Genomic DNA, 24017 nt, shown 5'->3' on the forward strand with positions numbered 1-24017 from the left:
CTCCCTTCGCCCCTCCTCATAGACACATACACTGCACAGAGTTCCAATCCATTGCCTCATAGACTGAGACAACTAAAAACTTGATTAAGGCACTAAGAAGCACTGAAGTTAAGATTCCTAACATCTAATCCATTTTGATGAAGAATTCTCAGAAGAGGCTCCTGACTCCAAGAGCACAGACCATGTGACTGGCAGGCTCAGGGAATTTTGAAAGAAGCTTCTTTTCTTCATGAGGTACCCATCTCAACAGGAGTGCTTAGGAGAACAGGAAAGAAAATTTAAACAAATTTGGCAAGAAAAATAATGATATTTGGTATTGGAAACAGTAGCACAAATTGTGTTGTACAGGAACACCCAACTGTTTGTGAATTACCTTTGGCCTCAATGACCAGGTGATAATTATACAAATGTGGTTGAGACTGAAAGGTTTATTTACTGGACTTTTTGATTCACTCAAATTAATTAAGCCACCTCTACAAGCAATAGATTAGAGTATCCTGATCTCTACTACCTCCAGCACTATACAGATGGCCACAATGACTAAATTTTGACTAAATGACATAATGACTATGTCTTTGTGAGGTACATTCCAATTCACAGGGGTACAGTGAGCTGCAGCTAGAACTCAGGACCTGATTACCAAATTTCAAACACTATAGAAAATGAATATTAAATTGTATCAAATCCTAAAGCTGCTGGCAGATCATAAATGCCAAATGATGAAAGTTGGAAAGGAGGCTTTACTTGGGCCTAAGTATCTCCAGAAACTGCTTTTGGATTACGCTGCATAAGTGACAAGAGGTCAGTGGTATGCAGTGTGACAGCGGTGCCTGGGCTTCATTCATCTTCCCAGCCTCAGTGTCAAACAGGAACCTGAAACCAGATGCCTATTCAATGAGCAAATTCATGAGTGAATGAATATAATAAAATACTAGGCTATTTTTACCTTATAAAAGAAACGTAGGGTAACACCAAAATTATCAAGCAAGTTCTAAAACTTTTTTATTTTATATACCCTGTAACATAAGAATTTAAGAATTCAATTTTAAATTATCTTTCAAATATGCTTCATAACTCAAACCTCACCAAGTGCAGTTATAACATACTAGAGTATGTAAATGTGTGCAATGATTTGGAAAATGAAAATGGCAGATGGCAAAGGTCACTGCTCAGGCTGAAAATGTCCTCCCCTTCTCCAAAGGAGTAAAAGAATTTATAATGGCATCTATTTTCCTATAGGGCCAATTCCTTTCTACTATGCCTAAAATGCAAGTTTCTCATAATCTAATCTGGATTTACCCAACCAGCCTTTTCTCTCAAACATGTACTTTCTTGTTCTCTTTTAAGCACATATTTTGGAGCTAACAGAAATATATTAGAACTTCTTAAAACTCAATTTAGACATAATTCTAGCAATATGAGCTTTTCTTAGTATGATTTTTAACATACACTTTATTTTTACATATTTTTAAAATTATAAGCATTTCTGAATTCACAAAAATGTACAAATGAGCTATTAAAAATGTGACATGGTTCTAGCGATATGAATTAAGATAATTTCTAACATGTACCTGCTATGAAGCCAAGGTGGTCTCCTTCCTGCCCAAACACATACTTAGGCTTTGGTTCATGTTCTTTCCTTTTAGTTAAATGTCCTCTCTTCTTGTCTCTTCCTCCAAAATCTACCCATCTTTGTAAAGGCCCAACCTAACTCCCATCTTAGTCTGGCCAGTATTCATCTCTGCTTTTCCTGTTACATCCTGGCAGATTATTATGTTCTACTTTGCACTTTATTCTATATTGTCTTCGTGTTACCCTTCAGTTTTATCAGTATAAATATCATCTCACTAAGCTATTAGTTCATTGACAGCAGGAACGATGTATTTGAAGGGTCAGGTCAGATAATTTGTAGAGTGTCCTTCAATCTGTTTTCTCAGGTTTACAGAGAGTTATGGATTTGGGGAAAGAATATCACAGAGGTGAAGTGACTTTATCACATCAGATCAGGAAATACATGATATCAACATTACTTATCTGCTAATGTTAACTTGATCACTTTCCTGAAGTAATGTCTGTCATTTTCTCCACCGTAAGTTAACATTTTCCCCTTTACAGAATCTCTTCATTAGAAGCAAGTCATTAAATCCAGTCTACACTCAACAGGAGAGAAGTCAATCACCATATCTTAGAGGGAGAAGTATCAAAGAATTTGAGGACATATGCTAAAAACCACCACAATAATTAATAAATAAGTATTCTGAAAGACATGCTTTGAGACTATGCAAATAGTCTATTTTACCTTAAAGTTTCCTCTAGTTATTTTAACACCGATTAGTAGATCTTGCCCATAGCAGTTTTTACTGTTCTGTTCTAATGGTGATTTAGGACAATATCTTTTATTTATTTTATATTCTGCCATCTTTGTCCAGCTTACAACTAAACACAAAGTAGATAATCAATAAATACTTGTATTTTAAAATAAATAAATACTTGTTAGGTGTAATTAAATTTCAAGGAACAGTTATGTGAAGTAAAATGAGAACAGAAGGTGGCTAAGTTCAAGGCAAATACATATTTTGGCAGTTGTGCTGTTCTTATGTCATATGTCTTCATTAACGGGGTGGGAATAGAAAGAAAAAGAATTAATTACCTCACCCCTATTAAAACTAGAAGTTCCTGGAGAAAAGAGGACAATAGTTAATAGTTGTATAGTGCCTTAGAGTTCACAAAGTTTACTCACATTGATCATTTAGAATTTCAGAAGCTCTCTGAAGAGAAAGTCTTCAGAAAATGGAGATAAAAAAACATTTAAACTTCTGAAAGGCACTCTTAAATCAGGAATTGGAAAGTTAGGCATAGAAACTACATAAGGCTAACAAGGAAAAGCAAAAGTAAAAGCAAAGAAGAAACAGATAGAATTTTTTTTTAAAATGGTGTGATCCCAGTGCAAGGCTTTAAACCAGGTGGTAAGGTCGATTTAATGTGGAGCATGAAACCAAGACAACTTAGACTACCAAAGATAAAGAGTACATGGTTAAAAAAATGAAGAATGTCATTAAACTAAGCATTAAGAACAGACTTCATGGGAACATGCATTAAAGGTGAAAAATGAATAGAATCTTCATGTTTGAATTCACTCTTTTCTTCGTTGGTCACCTCCACTTTCCCAGTGCCTTTAACAGTGCTCTTAACCTCTTATGTATCCAAAAATATTTGCTGAAGTTCTACTATGTGCCATACATAATGCTAGACATCTTGGGATACACAATAATTAGATATGATCCCTTGAATGTGCATTCTTTTTTTTTAATCCTTACCCAAGGATATGTTTTTACTGATTTTGAGAGAGAGAGGAGGGGAGGGGGAAGAGAGAGGGAGGGAGGGGGGAGGGAGGAAGGGAGAGAGAAACACTGATGTGAGAAACATCGATCAGTCACCTCCCACACAGGCCTGAACCGGGGATAGAACTAGCAACCTAGGCATATGCCTTGACCAAGAATCAAACCTGCCACCTTTTTTGTGGTGTACCGGACAATTTTCCAACTAATGGAGCCACTTGGAAAGGTAAAACAAAACAATACATGTTGAAAAGTTAAAAAGCAAAATAAGGCGGAGGGGGCCAAAAGAACAGCATAAAGAGTAAAAGCTACAACAGTCCAGAAAAAGAAGAGATCACTATAGAATGCCCAGTTCAGGAAAGGCTTTGTGAAAATAAGGGGCATTTGCAATAGGCCTTCAGGAATTGGGTAGGGGGTGAGTTGTGAACAAAGCCAAGAGAAAGGCATTCAAAGCAAAGATGTACCAGCTGAACAAAGGTATGGGGTTGGGACAGTGCTTTAAGAAGACAGTGAAATCAAGCAGGGTTGTAATAAAAAGAATATGAAAACACAAGGTACAAAAGGTAAACTGAGATTGAAATGTAAAAGGCTTTGAATGTCAAGTTGAGGAGTTTAAACATTTCTGTAAGCAATACAAAAATAATCAGTTTTTGAGCAAAAAAGTGACATGATACACTGGAAACTAATATAATATTGTTATGTCAACTGTAATTAAAAAAACAAAAAATGTTTTTAAAAGAATGGGACGATGAATGTGATATTTTAGAAATATTAAGCTGGCTTTTGATGTACGTAATAAATGGTATACATCTTGATTAAAGATATGGTTATGGCAGTAAAGAGACAGGTATATAAAGAAGGCACATTGAATATGTAACAAAGAAGGGCACATAGGAGCAAAATAAACTTAGGAACAAAAGATTAACCAAAGATTTCTTTGTTGCAAGCAAGAAAAGCATAACATCACAGAACAGAGAGGAAGGTAGGCAAGGGTAAGATTCCAAGGTATGAAAAACAATCCAATTTTTATTTCCTCCATCATCATGTTTGTGTGAAATGTAAACTGCCTAAACATAGAGTGTATTAAAGGAGTAACCAAAGAAGCTCCCCAAGTGATAAACAGTGGCTTTAGAAAGAGAAAATGCAGTTGCATTAAAGTGCTTAAAGAGTATTTGAAAAATAGAAGCCACATGACTTTCTGTTATTATACAATATTATGTTTAAGTTTCAGTATATCTTTTTTTTAATAAGGTGCTTATGCCTAAGTGCCTATTACAGGGCCATTTACTAAGAAGACTTAATTATTTTAAGATGCTCATGATTACAATTATCACTGAATGAAAAGTAACAACTAAAGTATAATTTTTCAAAATTGTTGAGAGTATAAAACAATTCTGCCTTGAATTCTGCAATGCAACAACAAAGACAACATGGGTGATTTAAGGATATGTGAGCATCAAAGGGCAGAAATAGGGCATTCCCACTCTCTTTAACTCTGCTAAGGCCTCAAATACTGATATAGTTCAGAGCATCTTATTACCAGAGAAACATAAATCAAAAGGAGTTCAGCTAGGAGCAATAAAACAGATTAGTGTCTGCAAGGACTGACTTTAAAGAAAGTTTTAAAAGAATTAAATCCAGGTAGTCTAGATAAAAAACATCCATGAGAAAACCTTTTTTTTAAGCTGACACACCAAGGACAGAAATTATTTTGAAGGTAGATGTCTAAAAAACTAAAAAACACCGAAAGAATACTTATAAATATTTAGGGGATATTTATAAAGGGAAAATTCAGGATAAATTTGCTGGCAAAAACCTATAGGACAGGAGAACTCTCCTACATAAGTGGCGAAAACTACATTCCTAGAGATATTTAATGCCAGGTTGGACACAACAAGAAAAGGATTCCATATGGAATGATCCTGTACTGGCTGGCCCCTGAAGTGGTAAGAGGATTGAAGATGATCTCTTAGATCTTTTCCAATTTTTTTTTTTTTAATTCTATGAAGTTTTATGGGGCACAATCTCTTGCCAATTTCCTTTCTCCCCATGATGCCCACTTTCTCCTTTTACAAAGTAAAACAAATTGTATCCTTCATTTGAAGATGATCTCATGTTCTCAGTGAATCAGTAATATAATCCTAGATACAAGTTTGGGAGAAAAAGGCCAATTCCTATAACTTATAATGGTTGTTTTTCCCCCCAGTGGTTCCTGGGGCTCTTACAAGTTTTCCTACAAACTAAAGAGGAAGTATTTCAAATGGATTCAAAGAAGAGCTGTTTCATCAGGAAAACATTAATATTTTCCCTTCTTGCGTCTGATCGCAGAGCTGACAGTGACCCTGGAAGCTATAAGGCCCTGGGTCAAATTACCAACAGAGCTGCTGTTCAGGATTATCTTTTACCTTTCAGCATTTTATGCTAAGTGACAGCAAAATCTACTTGCAATCTACTTTTTATGTCAATGACATTTACCTTTGAAAAGATATAGCCTTAAATACCTACATACTTTGGCAAATGTTTTAAAAGAAGTCCTAGTCACACTTCAAACTCAAGCCTCAGCTTTGCTCTCTTTCTCCGTTCTGCCACTTAAAAAAAAGTTTCTCAGCCACCCTTGAAATAAATCCCAATACCTCTCCAGAATTCCCATTCAGTGAAAGCCCCAGAAAACACAACAGCATTTCCTCGTTTTGCTGATTTACAAGGACAAAATGTAACAAAATCCAGGGAGCTCTGAGAAACTGTCCCTGAACCCTTTAAAAATAAAACTGTAGTTCACTTATGAGAAGGAACAGCAGGACAGAGATAGCCCTCCAAGAATGGACACTAACGCCTCTTCTAATCTAAACAGCCTCAGTGGCTGAAGACCCACCAATTCCCATCTTGCATGTATGAAAGAATGCCCCTTTACCCATACAGAAAGTTCGTAGATATTAACACCAAACCCTCTAAACAATTTTTTAAATACCATTTTCATTTTTTCCCTAGTAAAAATGAGGCTGTTAAACCTAAAAAGATTGGCCTCTCAGACTAGAATAGGATTTGGAGTTTTCAAAGCCTGATGCTTAACTCATCTGATCCTGGCATTTTGGAAAGACAGCTGGCATTTATAATCCCATTTTTAAATGGAAAAAAAAAAAAAATTAGATTCTGAGATTAGACAGTCTGAAGAAAAACCCACTGGGGAGATTTTCAAACCTTCCCTAACAAGGGACTAATCTAAAAAGGATTATTTCAGAAAACTTCAGAGTAAATTTCAAAAAAAGGCCAGATCCTCATCCCAGGAAAGCAAAAAATAAGAAAAACGATAGGCACTTTTTTCTAGAACTTCAGCAATGAAATGTGAGCCTGACCCTTTAGTATCTTATGAACCTGCTTGTATTTTCTCAAGAAACCCACTCTTCTCCGCACTGGACTAGTCTGCCAGTTTTGGACAGTTCATGCCCTTAGGACTGAGCAGCCCAGCGGAGGGCTAGCAGGCGGGATCTGGGCGACCTGGGAGCCCCCTTTGCATGATCACGTCAGGAATCCCACACTACCGTGTGCCCTCGCTAGCAGCTACCAGCTTTTTAGGGGAGCTTCTACCAGGCTCTCCTCCAAATCTACCCCCACCAAACACGCACACACACAACTCACTCCCACTTTCCAAACTTCCTCCACCCCTCAAGAAGGGGAAGCAAGTTTCTCACCATCCTCATAGTTTTTGAGATAGTAATCAGGTCCGGGGCCCCCGCGGCTTTTCGCCGGGTTCCTCAGGTTCTGGAACTGCAGGAAGTCAGTCCTTTTGCCCCCGAAGCGCAGGAAGGCGGGCGAAAGTCCCCGGGCCAGGGTCACCAGACGCTTGGAGCTGCAGGGATAAAGAGAGAGGAAAGGATCCCGAGAAAAGGCGGGAGACCGGGGGACACTAAGCCAAGGCCCTCTTCTCACTCTCTGCAGGCGAACTGCCCGAGGCTCTGGGGCTCGGTGTCCGCCCCAGCTCTCCGACTGTGCGGGCCCCCGGCCGCTCCCCGGCCTCTCGGGTGCTCCTGTTGCCCCTGCCCTCCCTCGCCAGGCTCCAGGGGCTACGCCTCCTGGGCCCAGCCGGCGGCGGCCCCCTCCCTCCGACACTCCGACGCTGGTCTCCAAAGGTACTTATTTCCAAAGGTTAGATTGTGTTAGTTAACAGTGGGGGGGGGGGGGGGGCCTTCTGAGAACGCGGGCTAAGGCGCAGTTGCCCGGCTCTGCTGCTGCCAAGAAAGCGCTCCTGAAGGAGACTCGCAGCGTGCGGACCGGACCGAGGGGCTCCGATTTTTGTCAAACTTCTAGGTTGAAACCCGGGATCTACCTCCTCGGCCCCAGGGGCGCTGCCACCTCAGTAGAGAAGGCGAAACCAATCTTTTTTCTCTCAGACCAGGCACCTGAGGTCAAATTGATTCTGACTGATTTGTAATGCCAAAGGTGATTTTCCTTTTCCACTACTTTATAGCAACCGCATCCGTCTCCCAAATCCCTGGTCAAGAGTTCCTTCGCTTTTCTGTGAACACTCCACCCCTGCCTTGCACAGTAAGGTCAGTGTCTCTTTGACCCCTACAGTAATTCAGCCTGATCTCAGAAAGGTATCATTCTTCTCTCCCCTCCCCACCCCACCCCAGTTGGACTTCATCTTTTCTCCTTCCCACTTGGGGCCGTTTGGAAGCGATGGGGAAAGTGAAGTTTGCCGAAATGTGGAACCTGCGCGTCGGATGAAACTCGAGGAGCACCAGAACAATAGCATTTACCTCTATTTAGGTTCAGGATTTCCACAAACAGGTTTTTTAAAGCCAAGCGCTGCTACTTCGGAAAGGGGTGGAAAGAGAGCAATGCAGATGCTCTTAATGCTGAAGGGATTAGCTGTTAAATTCCAGATCTGTAAGTTATTTTTAACGCTTTGCTGGTTCGGGTTCTGAAAATCCAAATCCAAATGGAGAAACTAAATAGTATCATAAAGGGGATGGATACGAGACGGGGGAAAACCCCGCAGATTCTAATTAGGGACTTTCTGTGAAGTCTTGGCCACCCGGGCAGTCCGGTGGCGGAGGACTCCAGGACTGCGTTCCAGGTCAGCGCGGTCGGGCGTCGCGTGGGCCTCGGCGGCCAGCGAAGACCCCAGCATTTCCAGCAACAGTCAGTCCGGAAGCCTGCACAGCCAATGCAAATGCGCCCCACCACGGCTTGTTCCCTCAGTGCCGCCTCTCAGAATCTTTTCTGTGGCAAGCATTTGGCACAAACAGGAAGGTTTTTTAAAAAGAATCCTGAATGAGTCTGCGCAGCTGGATAAGTGCAGTGCAAGTGGGGCGTGTATTTCGGCAAACCCCCGTTGCCCCCACCTGGGGACGAGCTCAGAGACGCGCTCTGCTACAGGCAAGAACTTCGGAGGTGGACCCCGGGCGGCGCGGAGCGGTTCCAGCCCTCCCAGCGGAGCTGCGGGCAGCAACCGAAAGGGCCTCAGAGGCGGTGGTCGCAGCCACTGAATCCTCCCCAACGCTTGCTCCACGTGGAAGGAGCGCCCCACGTTGCGCCTCCCGCTACCTGCCGCGTCCGCTGACCCGGCAGAAGCCAGGGGAGACCCAGAGGGCTGAGGGGCGGGCGCACGCGAGAAGCTAAACTCGAATTTCGCAAGGAGTGGAAGATACTCACGAAAGACGAGCGGCGGACGCGGCCTCAGGGCGGAGAAATGAGAGTAAGAGCGCTCGCTCAGGACTCTTCGGAGAAGCCCACAGCTGAGGCTCCAATTTGGAGGGAATTTTTAAAACTCACCACTTGGATTCAACATTGCAGACGATTTGTTTATTTTTCTTTTTTAACAATGCAACTCTGTCCCTGATGGGAAGGGATTGTGGTTGCCTAACTGCTGAACATTAACAACCGGCGAGAGGGTGAACCCAATTAGATTCCAAGCCCTAGAGTAAGGGTGTCCGTAAGCACAAACCTCCGGGTTTGCTAATCCGCCAGTGCCGGGTTCAGACTTCCAAAACATCCCCGGAGTATTTCTAGAACCCTTTCCGCTCTCCTTATATACGCTATGATCAGAGCGAGGATTTTTTTTTTTTTCTTTAAAGAAAAACTGAACTATGCAGTTACCGCAAGAGATTTGAGGAGGAGGGACTGGGGGGGCCTTTCGGTCTATAAAAAGCGTCCTACAAAGTCCTGAAGTCTGGAGAGGACAGTGGAGAATATAAAATTAAAATTTAAAAATCCAACCCACTTGCCTTCCTGCGCACAAGCCTCTGCTTAAATTCGTTTTCTGTCTGGGAGTGAGAGAACTGACAAAACTCTTTCCGTGGAAAATTCCATTTTCGTGCTATTCCCCTGCTTGAACACTCACAGACACGCATAGACACGCACTCTCTCTCTCACACACACACACACATACATTTCTCTCCCTTCTTTGTTGCTAGAGACCTTTTCTTCACTTCTGTAACTGTCCCGAACCTCTTGTTTCTTTTTCAGAAGGAGACGGGGAGACTAACTGTGGATATATGTAAGCACAACATTTTTTCAGTCATAACTGATAAGTTTCTGAAATGCCTTCTGCATTGCAAACATGTGCATCTTAATAGAAAACATTGCTTTTTCTCAATCACCAGTTACAGCCTCACAGCAAATATTCCAGGAGGAAAACCTCCTTTCTTCTCTTTGAGAGATCCACTTGGCTTATTTTCTTCTTCATCCCCGTTTGGAATGGGAGATAGGAGGGGGTGGGGGTTGTTACAAAAAAAAAAAAATGATCCATGGAAGCCCCTGCCTTACCTTAAGAAATCGAGCCAGCCATCATGAATGATGGACGGATCCAGCTGCAGAGAGAGGAAGTTTTCATTGACTGTCCTGATTGGGTTCTTGGTGCTCACATCAAGTAGAATCAGGGTCTTTTCCTTCAAACCTGGAGCTCTGTCTACAGGCAAGGGTCTCCTGTCTCCAGCTTGGGAGGAAAGGAAGAGATGGAGCAACAGAGCCAAGAAGAGAGCCACCGGGGCTAGGCACGAGGGGGGGCGGGAGTTGCTGGAGGGCATGGCTTCAGGGAAGGCACAGAGCACCCTCATTAAATCCCTCTGATTTAAACCTCTCTTCCTACAGGGTCTCGCTGGTGACTAATTGTCCTTATCTAAAGTGTGTGTCTGTCTGCTTTCCCCCCCTTTTTTCCCTTCCTTCCCCCCCCCCCCCGCTTGCTCTCTTTCTCTCTTTTTTTTTTTTTCTTTTTTTTTTTCTTCTGTGTTTTGGTGCTTGGTGGAGCGAACTCACGCCCCTAGCCAGCCTTCTCAGCAACTCGTGCCAAGAGTATTCGTTCACCAGCACCGCCCCTTTAAGAGATTTCGACTGCAGACATTTTTTAACTTTTTAAAGGTAAGGGGGTGGGTGGGGGGAGAGGCGGGAAGTAGGAGGAAGGGGTGGCGTTGTACCCTCCTGATTTAACCCTCTAGGGTCAGGAAGAGGAGGAAGGGATCCAAGCAGTACTGTTTTAAGTTTCAGTCCGAGGTTGGGATGTCTTGTTTTTACTTCCCTCCCTGCAAGGCTCTGGGGAAGGCCCATCTAGCTCCAGCCCTGACAGGAAAGCCTAGCGCCAGCCCTGGACACAGTGGACTAAGAGGTCCACACTAGCCTGTGCCAGTTGGTCCTGACAGCATCAGGTATTTTGCCCACTCTGGGCCCTTCCCTCTGGGTTGAAGTAGCAGAGCAAGGGTGTTAATTAAGTAGCAAAGGGGTCCTGATTTCCTGCAGCAACTGATTCCTGCCAAAGCACAGAATGCAGAGGGAGACTCCGTAGACATAAGTTGAGACCTCTGCAATGCGACGGTCAGCCATCCAGAAGCATCCTCTGGCCTCCATAGGCCAAAGAGTGGCCAGAAGTAGTACACAGAGTAACCAGGTAAAAGAGCTTATCTGTGTGTAGGGGCATCGGGGTGCAGGCTGAGCATGGCATGGTTCTGCCTGCAGCCGAAGTGAAAGTGTCTTGGGGGCTTCAATTTATGCTGACTTAGGCCAAGTCAAAGCAACCTGGTCTGTGTTTGGATAGTCTGGACAGTGCTGTGCCCATATGAGCCACTCTACTCCAATGCACAAGCAGAGCTGCCCCTCCTCAAGGTCAACCTTGGACTTACCCTTGCCATGGGGAAGTGAGCCTTTATGGTGCTGGAGAGGAACAGAATGACACAGTTGGGTTTTCAAACTCAACGTGAAGTCAGCCAGAGTCTACCCACAAGTATCCCCCCCCTAACCCCCCAAAGACACAAGAACAGCCCAGAACTTGCATGGTACACCACCTGTCCTGGCTCAAGCCTGGACCCATAGCACCTCTCAGCTCCAATCTTAGGTCTCAACCAAAGCCAGGCCCAGTTTGTGCAGTCAGACCATTGGGCCCCACTTTTGGCTTCTTTCTGGAACAAAATGGGCCTTCTACTTGGCAGATGAAGAGAATGACTTTATGCAGTATGGGTATGCATGAGTGTCCCAGGGCCTCCTGATATCAAACAGGTAAAACTCTAAAATGCAGATCAAAGGTTTTCCCTAAGGGTGGTCTCAAAATCCACAAACACTGAAATGGAACCTGTTTCCCTTTCCCTCCCCCTTGATAGGATTAAGGAATCTGTAAAGGGCTGGAGTAGATGACTTTCAACTGAGGTTTCCTGAGGAGCTTCTACTAAACTAAGCAACTAGGAAAGCCAGAGGTTAGGTTGGGCTAGACTGGGAAGTGCCACGAAGACCTCTTTCTAGAAATAGGACTGCATAAAATGAGGCCAAAGGAGAAAGAAAACCCAAGGCATATTATTTAAAGATGATTTCAAAAATGAATAAGTTATATACTGAAGTATTAGATGTGAGTCTGATAGATGTTGGTCCCTAAGGCCTACTTCCTTCAGTTCCTGAAAATTTCTCACACACCTAGATCCTTTAAAATATGTGTGTGTTTCTATGTGCAGGTGTGTGGTGTGGTGTAAGTTCCAGTAGAAATTATTATAATTTTAAAATGTACATTGAGCACCTCTCCTAGAGATGGTGACAGCCTGGTGAGCAAAGTTTTTAATCTGTATCTTTATATCTTCAGACCCAAGCACTCAGTAGGCATTCAATAAATGTCTGTGAAATAAATTAATCGTAAATCAAATCATGCTCAGCACACTAAAATCAAATACTGCTCTCAAGAAGAATGTGAAAAATAAATAAATAAAAACTATTTGTCACAGTAAACTTTGTCTTAGGCTGCTGCTCAGTAATTTGTTTTCCCAGTTATGAACATTTTCCTGGTCATCTCCTCCAGGAAATAGTTATCTTGCAAATTCAGAAGCCATTAGTTCATTTGCTATATTCAGAATTAAAACTAATGAGATATTTTTACAAGGAGACAAATTTTCTAAGGGCTTAAAGAATCCCTGGTTTACAAATGAATGTAATGTACTTTTAGAAGCCACGTTAACTGGGACCAGAGGAAGACCACTTGAATGAAATAAATCACTTCAGCCCTGGCTAGATGGCTCAGTTGGTTGGAGTGTCCTCCCCTACACCAAAAGGTTACGGGTTTGATTCCCAGTCAGGGCACAGGCTTAGGTTTTGGGTTCAATCCCCACTTGGGGTATGTAGGGGAGGCAACCAATCGATGTTTCTCTCTCACATCAATGTTTCTCTCTCTCTCTCTCTTTTTCTCTCACTTCCTCTCTCTCAAAAATCAATTTAAACAACATATCTTTCGGTGAGGATTAAAAAAGAAAAAAGAAAACATCACTTCACCCACTAGATCTCTATAAGCAATGTTCCTTTAAAAAATACCTACTCTTGTAACTAAGGATGAACTTGTGTATAATGAGAATCTGCTTAATCATTAATTTTAACCACAATTTTTGTTTACTGACCCAACTATGCTGTAATTGTTTGGTGGCCTAATTACTTTAACCAGCAGTCAATGTTTTCATCAGAACCTGTATGTGGAATAAAAATAAAAACCAACAAAACAAAAGTGCTTTTTTCTTTTTAAATATCTTTATTGATTTCAGAGAGAGGAAAGGAGAGGGAGAGAGAGAGAGAGAGATCAATGGGAGAGTCATTGATCAGCTGCAGCCCGCAACCCGTGCATGTGCCCTGACCGGGAATCGAACCCCAATCGCCTGGATCCTAGGTCAACGCTCAACCGCTGAGCCATGCCCGGCCGGGCAGTGCTTTTTTTCTTAATTCCTGATTAAAACCATCTCTCTAGTGTAGCCACTGAAATTCTATAGTCATGTCCAGTCTCAGGAAATCAAGGCAAAGAAAACAATTCAATAACATCTAAGGAGTTCGAGAGAGTCCTCGTTGACTCCAAGATGACCTGATTGTTTGATTCTTTGGTTTAGTTTGGGTATAGATTTGCACAGGGCTACTCCTTCCAAATAGCCCCCACGCCCCATATCATGGTTTTCGTCTTGCGTCCTGTCTAACCCTAAATTATATGTTGTAAGTAGCTCATTATTAATTTGTTTATTAGACTGATATTTCTACCCTACCTTCTGTGTGCTGTTGGGGAACAACAATCTGCATCTCTGCTCTGTCTTAGATTGTAATTTCCTAGGGGACAAAAACTGGGTCTCTGTATAAAATATTAATTACTGGGATCTAGATACATTCAAGTCTCCTTGGAATGCTCTGCCTGGTGTTACTGAATGGTCCTTACAGATAAATGTCTTTGATATCTAGGAGTCTAGGTTCCCAGACCTGTAAGAAATCTTAAAGATTAACTGGTTCAGTGGTTTCTAGACTATGGGATTTCAAAATAAATATTAGTAAGTGGGGGAAAGCTGACATATTTGCCAACTTTTTATTTTGTCTAGTAAGGACCTTAAAAAAAATCAACTACTTATCACTATTACTTCCCAAAAGAAAAGAACAGTTTTACAGCCAAAAAAAAAGCTGAAATTATATGTGAAAATAAAGAGCAAGTGTTTATACTGAATAAATTTAGCTTCATGAAAAATCACTATATTTTTATCATTTCACTTCAGACCAGTGGAAATATGCCAGTGACTAACATGAGTACTAGGACTGGTGATTGGGACAAATGATATATCCTGTGTGTATGGCCAAATTCTACTTTTTAGTCTATAGTGTAGCTGCAATATGTGCATACTTTTTAATGATCGTCATCTTCACTACAATAATTTCTTTCTACCTTTCCTATGCTTTTTTTTACATTTAGCCTGTCACAAACTCATTGACTCTATATGTCACCTCCTTTTCCTTCTATTAAATATTCATGTCCATGATGACTACTATTTATTGAGATCTTATGGTCCATGCATGGTGGTCGGGACTATACCAATGTTATCTTTAATCTCGAATAACTCTGAGAGGTAGATAGAGTTCATTATTATACCTAGTTTACATATAAGAAAATTGAGACTCAAAGGTATTAAGCAACTTTCTCATGGTACACAATAAGTGGCAGCAAGGATGGAAACCCAGGGACGCCTGACTCCAAAACCTATGTCTATGTTCTTAACCACCACACTCCACTATAAGTGGCTAAAATAATGCATGCCCTCAAACAACTTGTCTATGTATAATGGGAAAAAAACTTTAACTAGGAGTTGGAAGACCCGAGTTTGACAGATTCCAGCTTTGTGACCTTGGATAAATTTTTAAACTGTTCTAAGCCTCAGCTGCCTACTCTGTAAAATTAATATGATATCCTAGAGTAAAATAAGAATTAAATAAGGTTATTATGGAGAAAGTACTTTATAAATTCTAAAATATTATGCAGATTGTGCTATTTCATGTTATTTCTAATTCCCTCTCTACCGCACTTGTCACAAATACATCCTATCAACTGATAAAGACAAGAATTAAATTATATACAAATAACTGTGATAATCTTGAAACAAAAGGTCAACTCTAATATGCTATCAATAAATACAGTAATAAAATATAATAAAAGTACATACCACATATTTTAACCATGTAGGCTCTTCTGCCTATAATTAGCATCTGAAAAAAGAAGTAGGTTTTACATGCCTCCTTCAATTTCCCACTAGGAAAGGGGAGACAGAGTGGGAAAAGGACAGTGCTAAGGAATAAGAAAGACTGTGTCTCTGTCCTGCTAAGAGGAGCAAGGAATGGTGACACTTTCTCCATATGGGAAGTTGAAGGGGAAAGAAATTTCTAACTCTACAATTGTTCTACCTCATTATATAAGAAAATTCTAGCTGGATGGTTTTTTGTTCCCACTGTTGCCATCAAGTAGTAAACACATGTGGGGAAGATCATAACCATATAAATGTAGTTGACTCTCTTCAGTTCAGTTTGAAATCCCTTAGCATGTCTGAGGGCAGGTATGACAGTTATTCTGGGAACTGCTATAGGTGGAAAACCAAGTTACAGTAAAAAAAGTACTCGTGTCCTTACATTCGTTGATAAGTCACTTTACCATTCTAGCCCATTTTGCCTCTTGTACATTCAGGTAAGTCCTGAAAAGCATCATGTTATACTGCAAATTGCATGGGTTTTGGAGTTCAATAGACTTTGATTAAAACCTAGTTCACAATCTACTATTTGTTCATGTGACCTTTGTTGAACAAATCATTTATTCTTGCTGAGCCCAATTTTCCCATCTGTAAAATAGGCATAAGTATACTTCCCTCCACACATGTTCTGAGAATTAAGTGAGGTAATGTCTCTAGTTCCTGGCACATAGTTACTACTCAACTGTCATTTTCACTATTGGATTTCACAATGGAAATAAATGTAACTTGCATATATAAGGCAGGAAGAAGTTTATACACCTGAAACTTAAAGTTTTTGAAATAGTCTAATAATAACCTATATCTGCATATATGATTCCATTTTGTGCTCATTGCATATAGATCAGCAATTTTCAACCACTGTGCCACAAGAATTTTTAAAACATGCAATACTTAACTATTTAGTCAGAGGCACTGACCTCTTTTCCCTTAGATTGTCTGTCAAATTTAAAAAATGACAACAGCCAACACAACAATAGCTGTCCAGTGTGAATGAATCAAAATTATACCTATTTTTTTCAGATTGACAAAAAATGTATTTTTTGGTGTGCCGCAGAATTTTAGTAATTAATGTGCCATAAGATGAACAGGGCTGAAAATTGCTGATGTAGACAGGGAAAACTTTACCCTCTAATTCAGGTAAGGAAATCAAGAGTCAAAAAGTGCAAAATGCTACTTCTTGAAGAACCTGAAACTAAAGCCAGCTCTGCTAACTGAAAACTAGACAGACTGCTTTTGGTATGTTTGTTATTGAAAATACTTGAGAACTTTTACAGATAAAAGTTATATGTATGTATGTTATATGTCCCAGGATAAAAATTCAGATTGACTTTCACATGTTCTACAGCTTCATTAACTATAAATCATTTATACCTCCAAATAACTGAAAGTTGTTTATAGTTTCCTCTATACCACCTACCTTATCAGATAATCCTAAACCTTAATTAATGTTAAAGATAATTTCTAAGAAAGTGAAATATATAAATCATATATATTTATCTCAATATACTTATTTTAGTCTCAACATTGAGAAATTAGACCTGTAATAAAACATTTGCCTGGAACACAAGTGTGTTTTTTTTTACCTCCAAAAAATGACTAGCTGTGATTGTATTTTCTTTTGTTCCCTAGGCTAATGGTACACTTTGACCTTTTTAAATACAACTAATGTTCTCAGTTCATAATAATAGGAGTTGAACAAATAAGGACAAAAAAAGCCTACCACAGGTTCAGGCCACTCCTCAATAATCAAAATCAGCTGATAGACTCTACATGTACATACTTATTCAACTGAATATTTTACCTCTGCCTGAATTAACATCTAGATCCCTAATTCTTTGGAGTAGTTTTGTCCCCACATAAGCAGATCCAAGTCCTTCCTTAGTTCAATGGCCATTGTGCCAAACTTTACCAGCCTTAATTCTCAACAGATTTTTCAATTTTCTTTTGGTAACCTAGAGACAATGATATGCTGCAACTTTTAGAAAGTATGTTTCATTTTCATCAGACACTTAAATTTCAAATCTCTTTCTTGATTTTTCTGAAGCCCAGTCAGTATAATACTGTGTTTAAATACTTTAAATTTTTTTTTTCCCTTTCAGGAAGAAATAAAAATAGTTTGAAAGTCTGGGTCAGTGATTCTTAGCCCTGGGGGCACATTAAAATCACCTGAGGAGCTTTTTTAAATAATCATGCCCAGGACCATCCCCCAGATATTCTGATAATTGATTTGGAGTGGGGCCTCAGCATGTCTTAGATCCCATGCTATACACCTCTATTTGGTTTCTAGTTTCAGAGAGCAAATTTAGATGACACAGGATACCATGTTATTTGAATCTGTTTAATTCCTAGGTTTCAGGTAATGAGGCAGAGTTCAAATACTAAGGGATACCTCAAAAAAATTATTGGAATCTATTATGTTCCTAAGTTCAGACAATGAAAGTTCAGATAGTGAGGAACCATCCTCAAAGGGGGGAAAATTATGCAAGTAAATATAACCTACAACCTATTAGCTTTAATGGATTCTCAACTGATTATTCCTTCATTCAAGAAATGTTTTCACTGTACACCATCTGATTGGCAAAATTAAATATTTGATAACACTAATTGTGAATATGGACAGATGGTAAACTTTCTGCATGCTGATGGGAGTGTAAACTAGTTGGGCTGTTCTGGAAAGTGATCTGGCAATATTTAGTGAGATTATGTGTATTCCCTAAGACCCAGAAATTCCACTATGGGCATAAACTCCCAAGCAATTCACAAAAGGCTCATAAAAGGACTTAAATGAGGATAGTCAGTAAAGCACTGATTTTAAAACTGAGGAATTGGAGGCACCTAGCTGTCCATCACAAGGGATATGGACTGGTAAAATGAGGAAGGGAGCAGTTAGAAGCAATAAACTAAATGTACATAAAATGACATGGATAACCTTTTAAATATCTGAGAAACATGAAAACAAAATGAGATCTATAGCATAATAACATCAGTGAAAATAAAACACACAACAAAACAATATATTTTACAATATAAAAATATCAAAGGACATACATCAAACATATTAGAGTCAATACTAGTCAATAAAGTAAATGTTGAAAGGAAAAAAAACAAAAGGCTTTGCAAGGACCAACATCCATAAACATTCTCCTGAATTCAAGGCAATACTTAACTGACTTGGGGGGGAATGAAAGGGAGAAATATTTATTGAGTGCTGACTGTGGCTAGGAAGTGTGTCTGCCTACCCACCCACTCACCTGGGGATCCAAAGAATAATCCTGTCATTGGAAACCTCACAGTGTAACTGGGAAAATGACCAAGTTAACAAATACAAATCCATTTGATAAGTGCTGCAATAGAGTATGGTGAAAAGTGCCATGGAGCACTGTAAAGGATTATGACTTAATATTAATTTGTATATATAAGGGTCTATTACTTGATATGTAATTTTCCATCTCAATTATAGTGGAAATATTTCATACTTTAATAAGTTAGGAGAGTTTTTTGGTTTGTTTTGTTTTTTGTGTCCCATTTTGCCTAAACTCTACATGCGAATAGCTATGGGTTGCCTGCTGAGAAATGTTAGAGTGCCATCTGCTGGTGGAAATGTTTCAAGTCTCCCCCATTTACCTCAATCCATTTTCAAAAACAAAAATATCACACATATCATAGGATATTTGGGCTTGAAGAAATCTATTTCAGGCCTCTGATTTTAGAGAGGAGGAAATATATTCTTATAGACTGAATCTCACTTAAGGAAAATGTACACACACACACACACACACACACACACACATACACACACACCTTCCATCACCATTATAAGCATCACAGAACTCCATACAGACTCACAAAACTAAACTATCTAAAATTTTCCAGATAGAGAAACATAAAAATTCCTTTAGAGGATTCCACAGACATTTTAAACATTTATATAAAGCCAATTTCCCAGAAAAACAATCTTAGGAAGGCAGCTTACTGCAGTGCCAAATGAACAAGCTTTAAAGTCAGACCTAAGTTCATCCCAGCTTTACTATTTACTAAGAAACCTTAAGGAAGTCATTTAACTTCACTGAATCTCAATTTTTTTATATGTAAAATAAGATCAGTAATCTAATCTGCAGAGTTGTTGTAATAATTCATTGGGGTAACATGTAAAAAAAAAGACCCAGCAATGTCAGAATAACTTTAATCGCTAAATTAAACAACTAATACTAATTTAAATATGCTTCCTAATCCATCCTAAATGAAGCTAAAAACTGTAAATAGACCTTCCTCTCATTTATCTTTGACCCTAATATTTAATATAAATAATATGCTAGCTCTAAGATATGTCAATTAATTCCCATAAAAATTTAAATAAAAGGCAAAATGAGTGTTAATAGTTTGTTGTACATCTTGTCAGATCATACTTCTCTAAGGCTTGCTATTCAAAGTGTGGTCCACAGATCTAGCAGCATCAGCATAACCTAGGAGCTGGTTAAAAAGGCAGAATCTCAGACTCCACCCCAAATCTACCTAATTAGAATCTACATTTTAACAAATTTCCCCAAGTGATTAAAATTCAGATTTAAAATCTGAGAAGCATTACTTTATTTTATTTGTTGAATTTTTTTTAATTTTATTTTTGTTTAAAATATTACAGATGTCCCTTTTTCTCCCCAATGACCCGTTCCACCCCGTTCCTTCCCCCTCCCCAGTCCCTCTCCCCCCCCATTGTCCATGTCCTTGGGTTGTATATATATGCATATAAATTCTTTGGTTACTCTCTCCCCCTCCACCCACCCACCCTCCTCCATCCCTCTGACATTCATCAGTCTCATCTATGCTTCCATGTCATTGAATCTATTCCGTTCATCAGTTTATTAAGTTCTTTAGATTCCACGTATAAGCGAGATCATGTGATATTTGTCTTTCGCTGCCTGGCTTATTTCACTTAGCATAATATTGAGAAGCAGCATGTAGAGCCTGAGCTCCATTTTTTTAGAAGAGGTTTCCTCTTGGCTAAATTTATCTAAGTTTTAGCCATTAAGTACTGAAACTTCTTCAATTCTTTAAATTTTTAGTGAAACTCACCTTTGCACTTCACGTAACACTTAACGTACAGCCCATGGAAAGAAGGGAGAAAGGAAAACACTATTATGTCATTGATAAAATGATGTTCCAAAGCCAAAGAAGACAGAAATTGACTGAGTAAACACTACAAGGAGTAAACACAGTTACAGGGTTTCTGTTACTGATGGTAAATAAGCAATTATAAAATATGGAATAGATCAGCCAAAAACAACATGAAAATTAATGCCCACAGATGTGTCTATGTATCGTTGTGAGTGTAATGATAGATGAAGCAGCAATTCCAAACCTAGCAACAGCCACCACTTGCTAGAGAAACAATCCCCAGTTGCTGGGAAGTCTAAAAGTCCAGGTGGTGAAAAAGCATGAACTGCATGAAGACAAAATCGGGCATGGCCCACGTGAACCTTACAGATTATCTATAAAAAAGTAATGTGCTACTCCTATTCTGTGAAGACAAAAACAGTTATCAATTATTTATTTAATATCCACTGTGTGCAAGACATGATGAAATCAAAACAAAGTCACTATTACAAAAAAAGTGTAAGCACACAATACAGAACAGGCAGGCAAGCAGGCAAAAACTGTTCTTGCCAGGGGAGACACAATATGAAAATAAAGCTGATGCCCCTATAAGCCCTTCCTTCATCATCTCAGGTATAAAATCTATCTACTTACCCAAGTTGACAAAGAATAATACTTAAAATAACCAGCTTTCTTGAGCATATATTAAGTACCAGGCACTATGTAAAGCATTTTAATGCATTTCTTGTTGAATCTTTACAATAACTCTAATAGGCAGGTTTTCATAACTTAATTTTAAAGAAGGAAAAACCTGTAAGTAAGATTAAGAAACTTGCTAGTAAGAAGCAGCTTGGGGATTCAAATCTAGTTCTGTCATTCCAGAGGCTAACCTCGTAACCACTGGGATATTCTGAACCAGTCTGTGTAACATATAAGTAGGCCCTATATTATATTTAATTAGTTAATAAACACTTAAATCAATGTAATATGTCTTTTAACACTTTAACAGCTTTCTCTCCTCTATCTAAATGACAATGCCTTCTGTATAACAGAGGACATATTTTGCACAAAACAAATTTTATTTTATTTTTCAGCAATACAGACAATTTGGTTTTCTCAGATTTTGAATTTGATACACAGTATCTATTAGTATATAAAGACTAAATCTATATCCATGATTATTTTTCACTTTCACTGAGCATACTATGGTTAAAGAGTAAGGCATGGAAAATCTGGCTCCTGAAACCTGCTCAGAAATCCCCTAACTCATGTGTGTAAATTCTTGTTTGTGTTCATTCATATTCATTCATTCTCTCTCCTTGTTTCCCTCTTCCTCCCCGCCCCCTCTCATACAGACTCATTGGAAAGAGCATCAGACATATTTGAAAACAACAGCAGAAAACTAGTGAGACATCTACGTACAAACAATATTCACAGTATACTTACTTAAAGAACTAAGACTAAATGATAGTTATGAAGGAGAGAATATAGCAGGCAATGTCTATATGCTGTAATAATTTAGATCTAAAAAAACTATCAAAAAATAAGAAAGGATAAAAAAAGTAGAATAAGCTTGCTGATTAACTGGAAGTAAAAGGATATTACTTCAAATCAGATGCTGGGGGAGAAGAACTGGGGAAGGAAAGAAGCTATCTAGCTAATTTTAATACTTCTCACATTAGAAGCCAACAGCCAAAAATCAAAATATAAGTAAACTGAGATATTATATATAGATATTGAACTTTTAAAATTAGCTTGTTTTACTGATTTGACTTAGAACCATGCAAATATTTTAATTATAAAAGAAAAAATTTAAAACAGCCCTTAAAAACTGAAAATCAAATGAAATACAGCAACCTAAATATGTATCCAAGTGGAGATTTAACTACATACAGAGGAACTACTTCAAGTGACTTTAAAGCCCACCTGAACCTTCCAGAGTATTTATACATAACCTTACAGGTTAATTATACAGGAATTTATACATCTCTAATAGTCATAATCGTTAATGGTAGTGTTGGTTTTATTATTCTTAGGCTGTTATATGTGTAATGTGGGAAAAAGAAAATTAAATTTTATGTAATGTTCTATTTTATTCTATAATATCCAGCATTCATGAGAACCAGAGTTCTCAGCATAGAAGAAATGAAAGACAATTAGAATAACACCTAATATTAAAAAAAAAAAAAGACGAGGTTAAGAAAAAATTCTTTAGTACTGAATTTGAATTGGAAGTATTACTAAGAAGTCAGGTGTATTTTATCTTTTAAAATCATATTTCCTAGTTCTATCCACTGAAATAGCCTAGAAACAGTGACCAACCCAGTAGCGATGAGCACCCTTAATGCACAGATTTCCCTACCAAGAGGAAACAACACTACAAAAAGAGAGACCATATCAGGTATGATGTACCTCCTGGTAAAAGAACACAGGATTACCTATAAAGAAGTCGAGGAGGGGGGAAAAAAAGAACCTGAATCTCTAAACTCAACTATCAATTTATAGGAAAATCCAGACTTAGGAAAATTCTACAGGACAAATGATCTAATTTCTTTCACACCAAAACTGCAGGGGGTGAGGGGTACTTCAGATTAAAAGAGACTGTAAAACTATATCATCAAAATAAAAATAAATTCAGAGTATTTATGAGGAACTGAAAATTTGGTGATATTAAGGATTTACTGTTAATTCCTGTATGTGATATGGTTTTATAGGTGATAAAACTATATGGTTACAGTTATGTTTCTTAAAAAGCCATTTTCTTTTAGAGGTACATAATGGAATATTTATGAAAATGTCCTCAAGCTCTGAGCCTGTATTGGGAAACCCTAGAAAAGCATCTGCTTACAAGTGAGATTAAATAACTGTAACATGGCAATATAAGGGGTAACCAGATAGGGTCTGAATCATCTGTTCACCAGTATCTGACTTAAAAAGAGGGATTAAAATTCCCTTTAACTCTGACCTTCACTAGGTTCCTATGCCCCCACGTACACACCCTAATTTCCCCTTCATTCCTTCCTATACTCTTCCCATTATCAAAGTTCCCTTTAAGCAAAAACTAGAATATCAAAGATGGAAAAAACTCAGGCTGTCATGGCAATGTTTAAAAAAAAAGAAAAAGTCCTCAGAGTTAATGATGCATCCTGGTGTATTTATAAGTAAATTACATGCTGGGATTTGCTTTAAAATACTTGAGCGGGGAAAAAGAGAGAGAAGATAGCTGAAAAAAATTTTCAAAATGTAATTATTGAATCTTGGGGATAGATACACAGGGAGTCATTATATAATTCTATGTTGGGGGTCTTTTGGAAATTCTCCAAAATAAAATATATATCCTGAGAGTTTTCCTTCTCCGTCTGCATTTGGCCCAAACGTAATGACTGTAAAGTAGATTAAAGGTAAATGCTTAACAAATTATAAGCAAAGAAAATAGAATCTAAAAAAATAGGGTTCTAAATCTAGGCACTAAAATCTGGGAGAATCAGGTCTAAGATATAAATCCCTACTACAAGAGTGAAACTAGTTTCCAAAAGAAATAAAGGGTACAAGTCTTATCTCCTGGAGTTACTTGATACAGGCAGGACAC

The 24017-nt window shown here is 38.8% G+C and overlaps 1 protein-coding gene across 1 annotated transcript in view; it reads right to left on the reverse strand.

Annotated features, from left to right (window-relative positions):
* Positions 1 to 13187, reverse strand: part of HPSE2 (heparanase 2 (inactive)) — a 408005-nt gene extending 394818 nt beyond the window's left edge. Inside the window, exons 1-2 of the mRNA XM_081158111.1 lie at positions 10107 to 13187; positions 7028 to 7185 (exon numbers count right to left, since the gene is read on the reverse strand). Coding sequence (XP_081014237.1) covers positions 7028 to 7185; positions 10107 to 10396 — 448 coding nt within the window. The 5' untranslated portion in view covers positions 10397 to 13187. The remainder of the gene's footprint in view (positions 1 to 7027; positions 7186 to 10106) is intronic.
* Between the last annotated feature and the right edge of the window lie 10830 nt (positions 13188 to 24017).

This window comes from Miniopterus schreibersii, assembly GCF_964146895.1.
Source record: "Miniopterus schreibersii genome assembly, chromosome: 14".
Taxonomy (NCBI): Eukaryota; Metazoa; Chordata; class Mammalia; order Chiroptera; family Miniopteridae; genus Miniopterus; species Miniopterus schreibersii.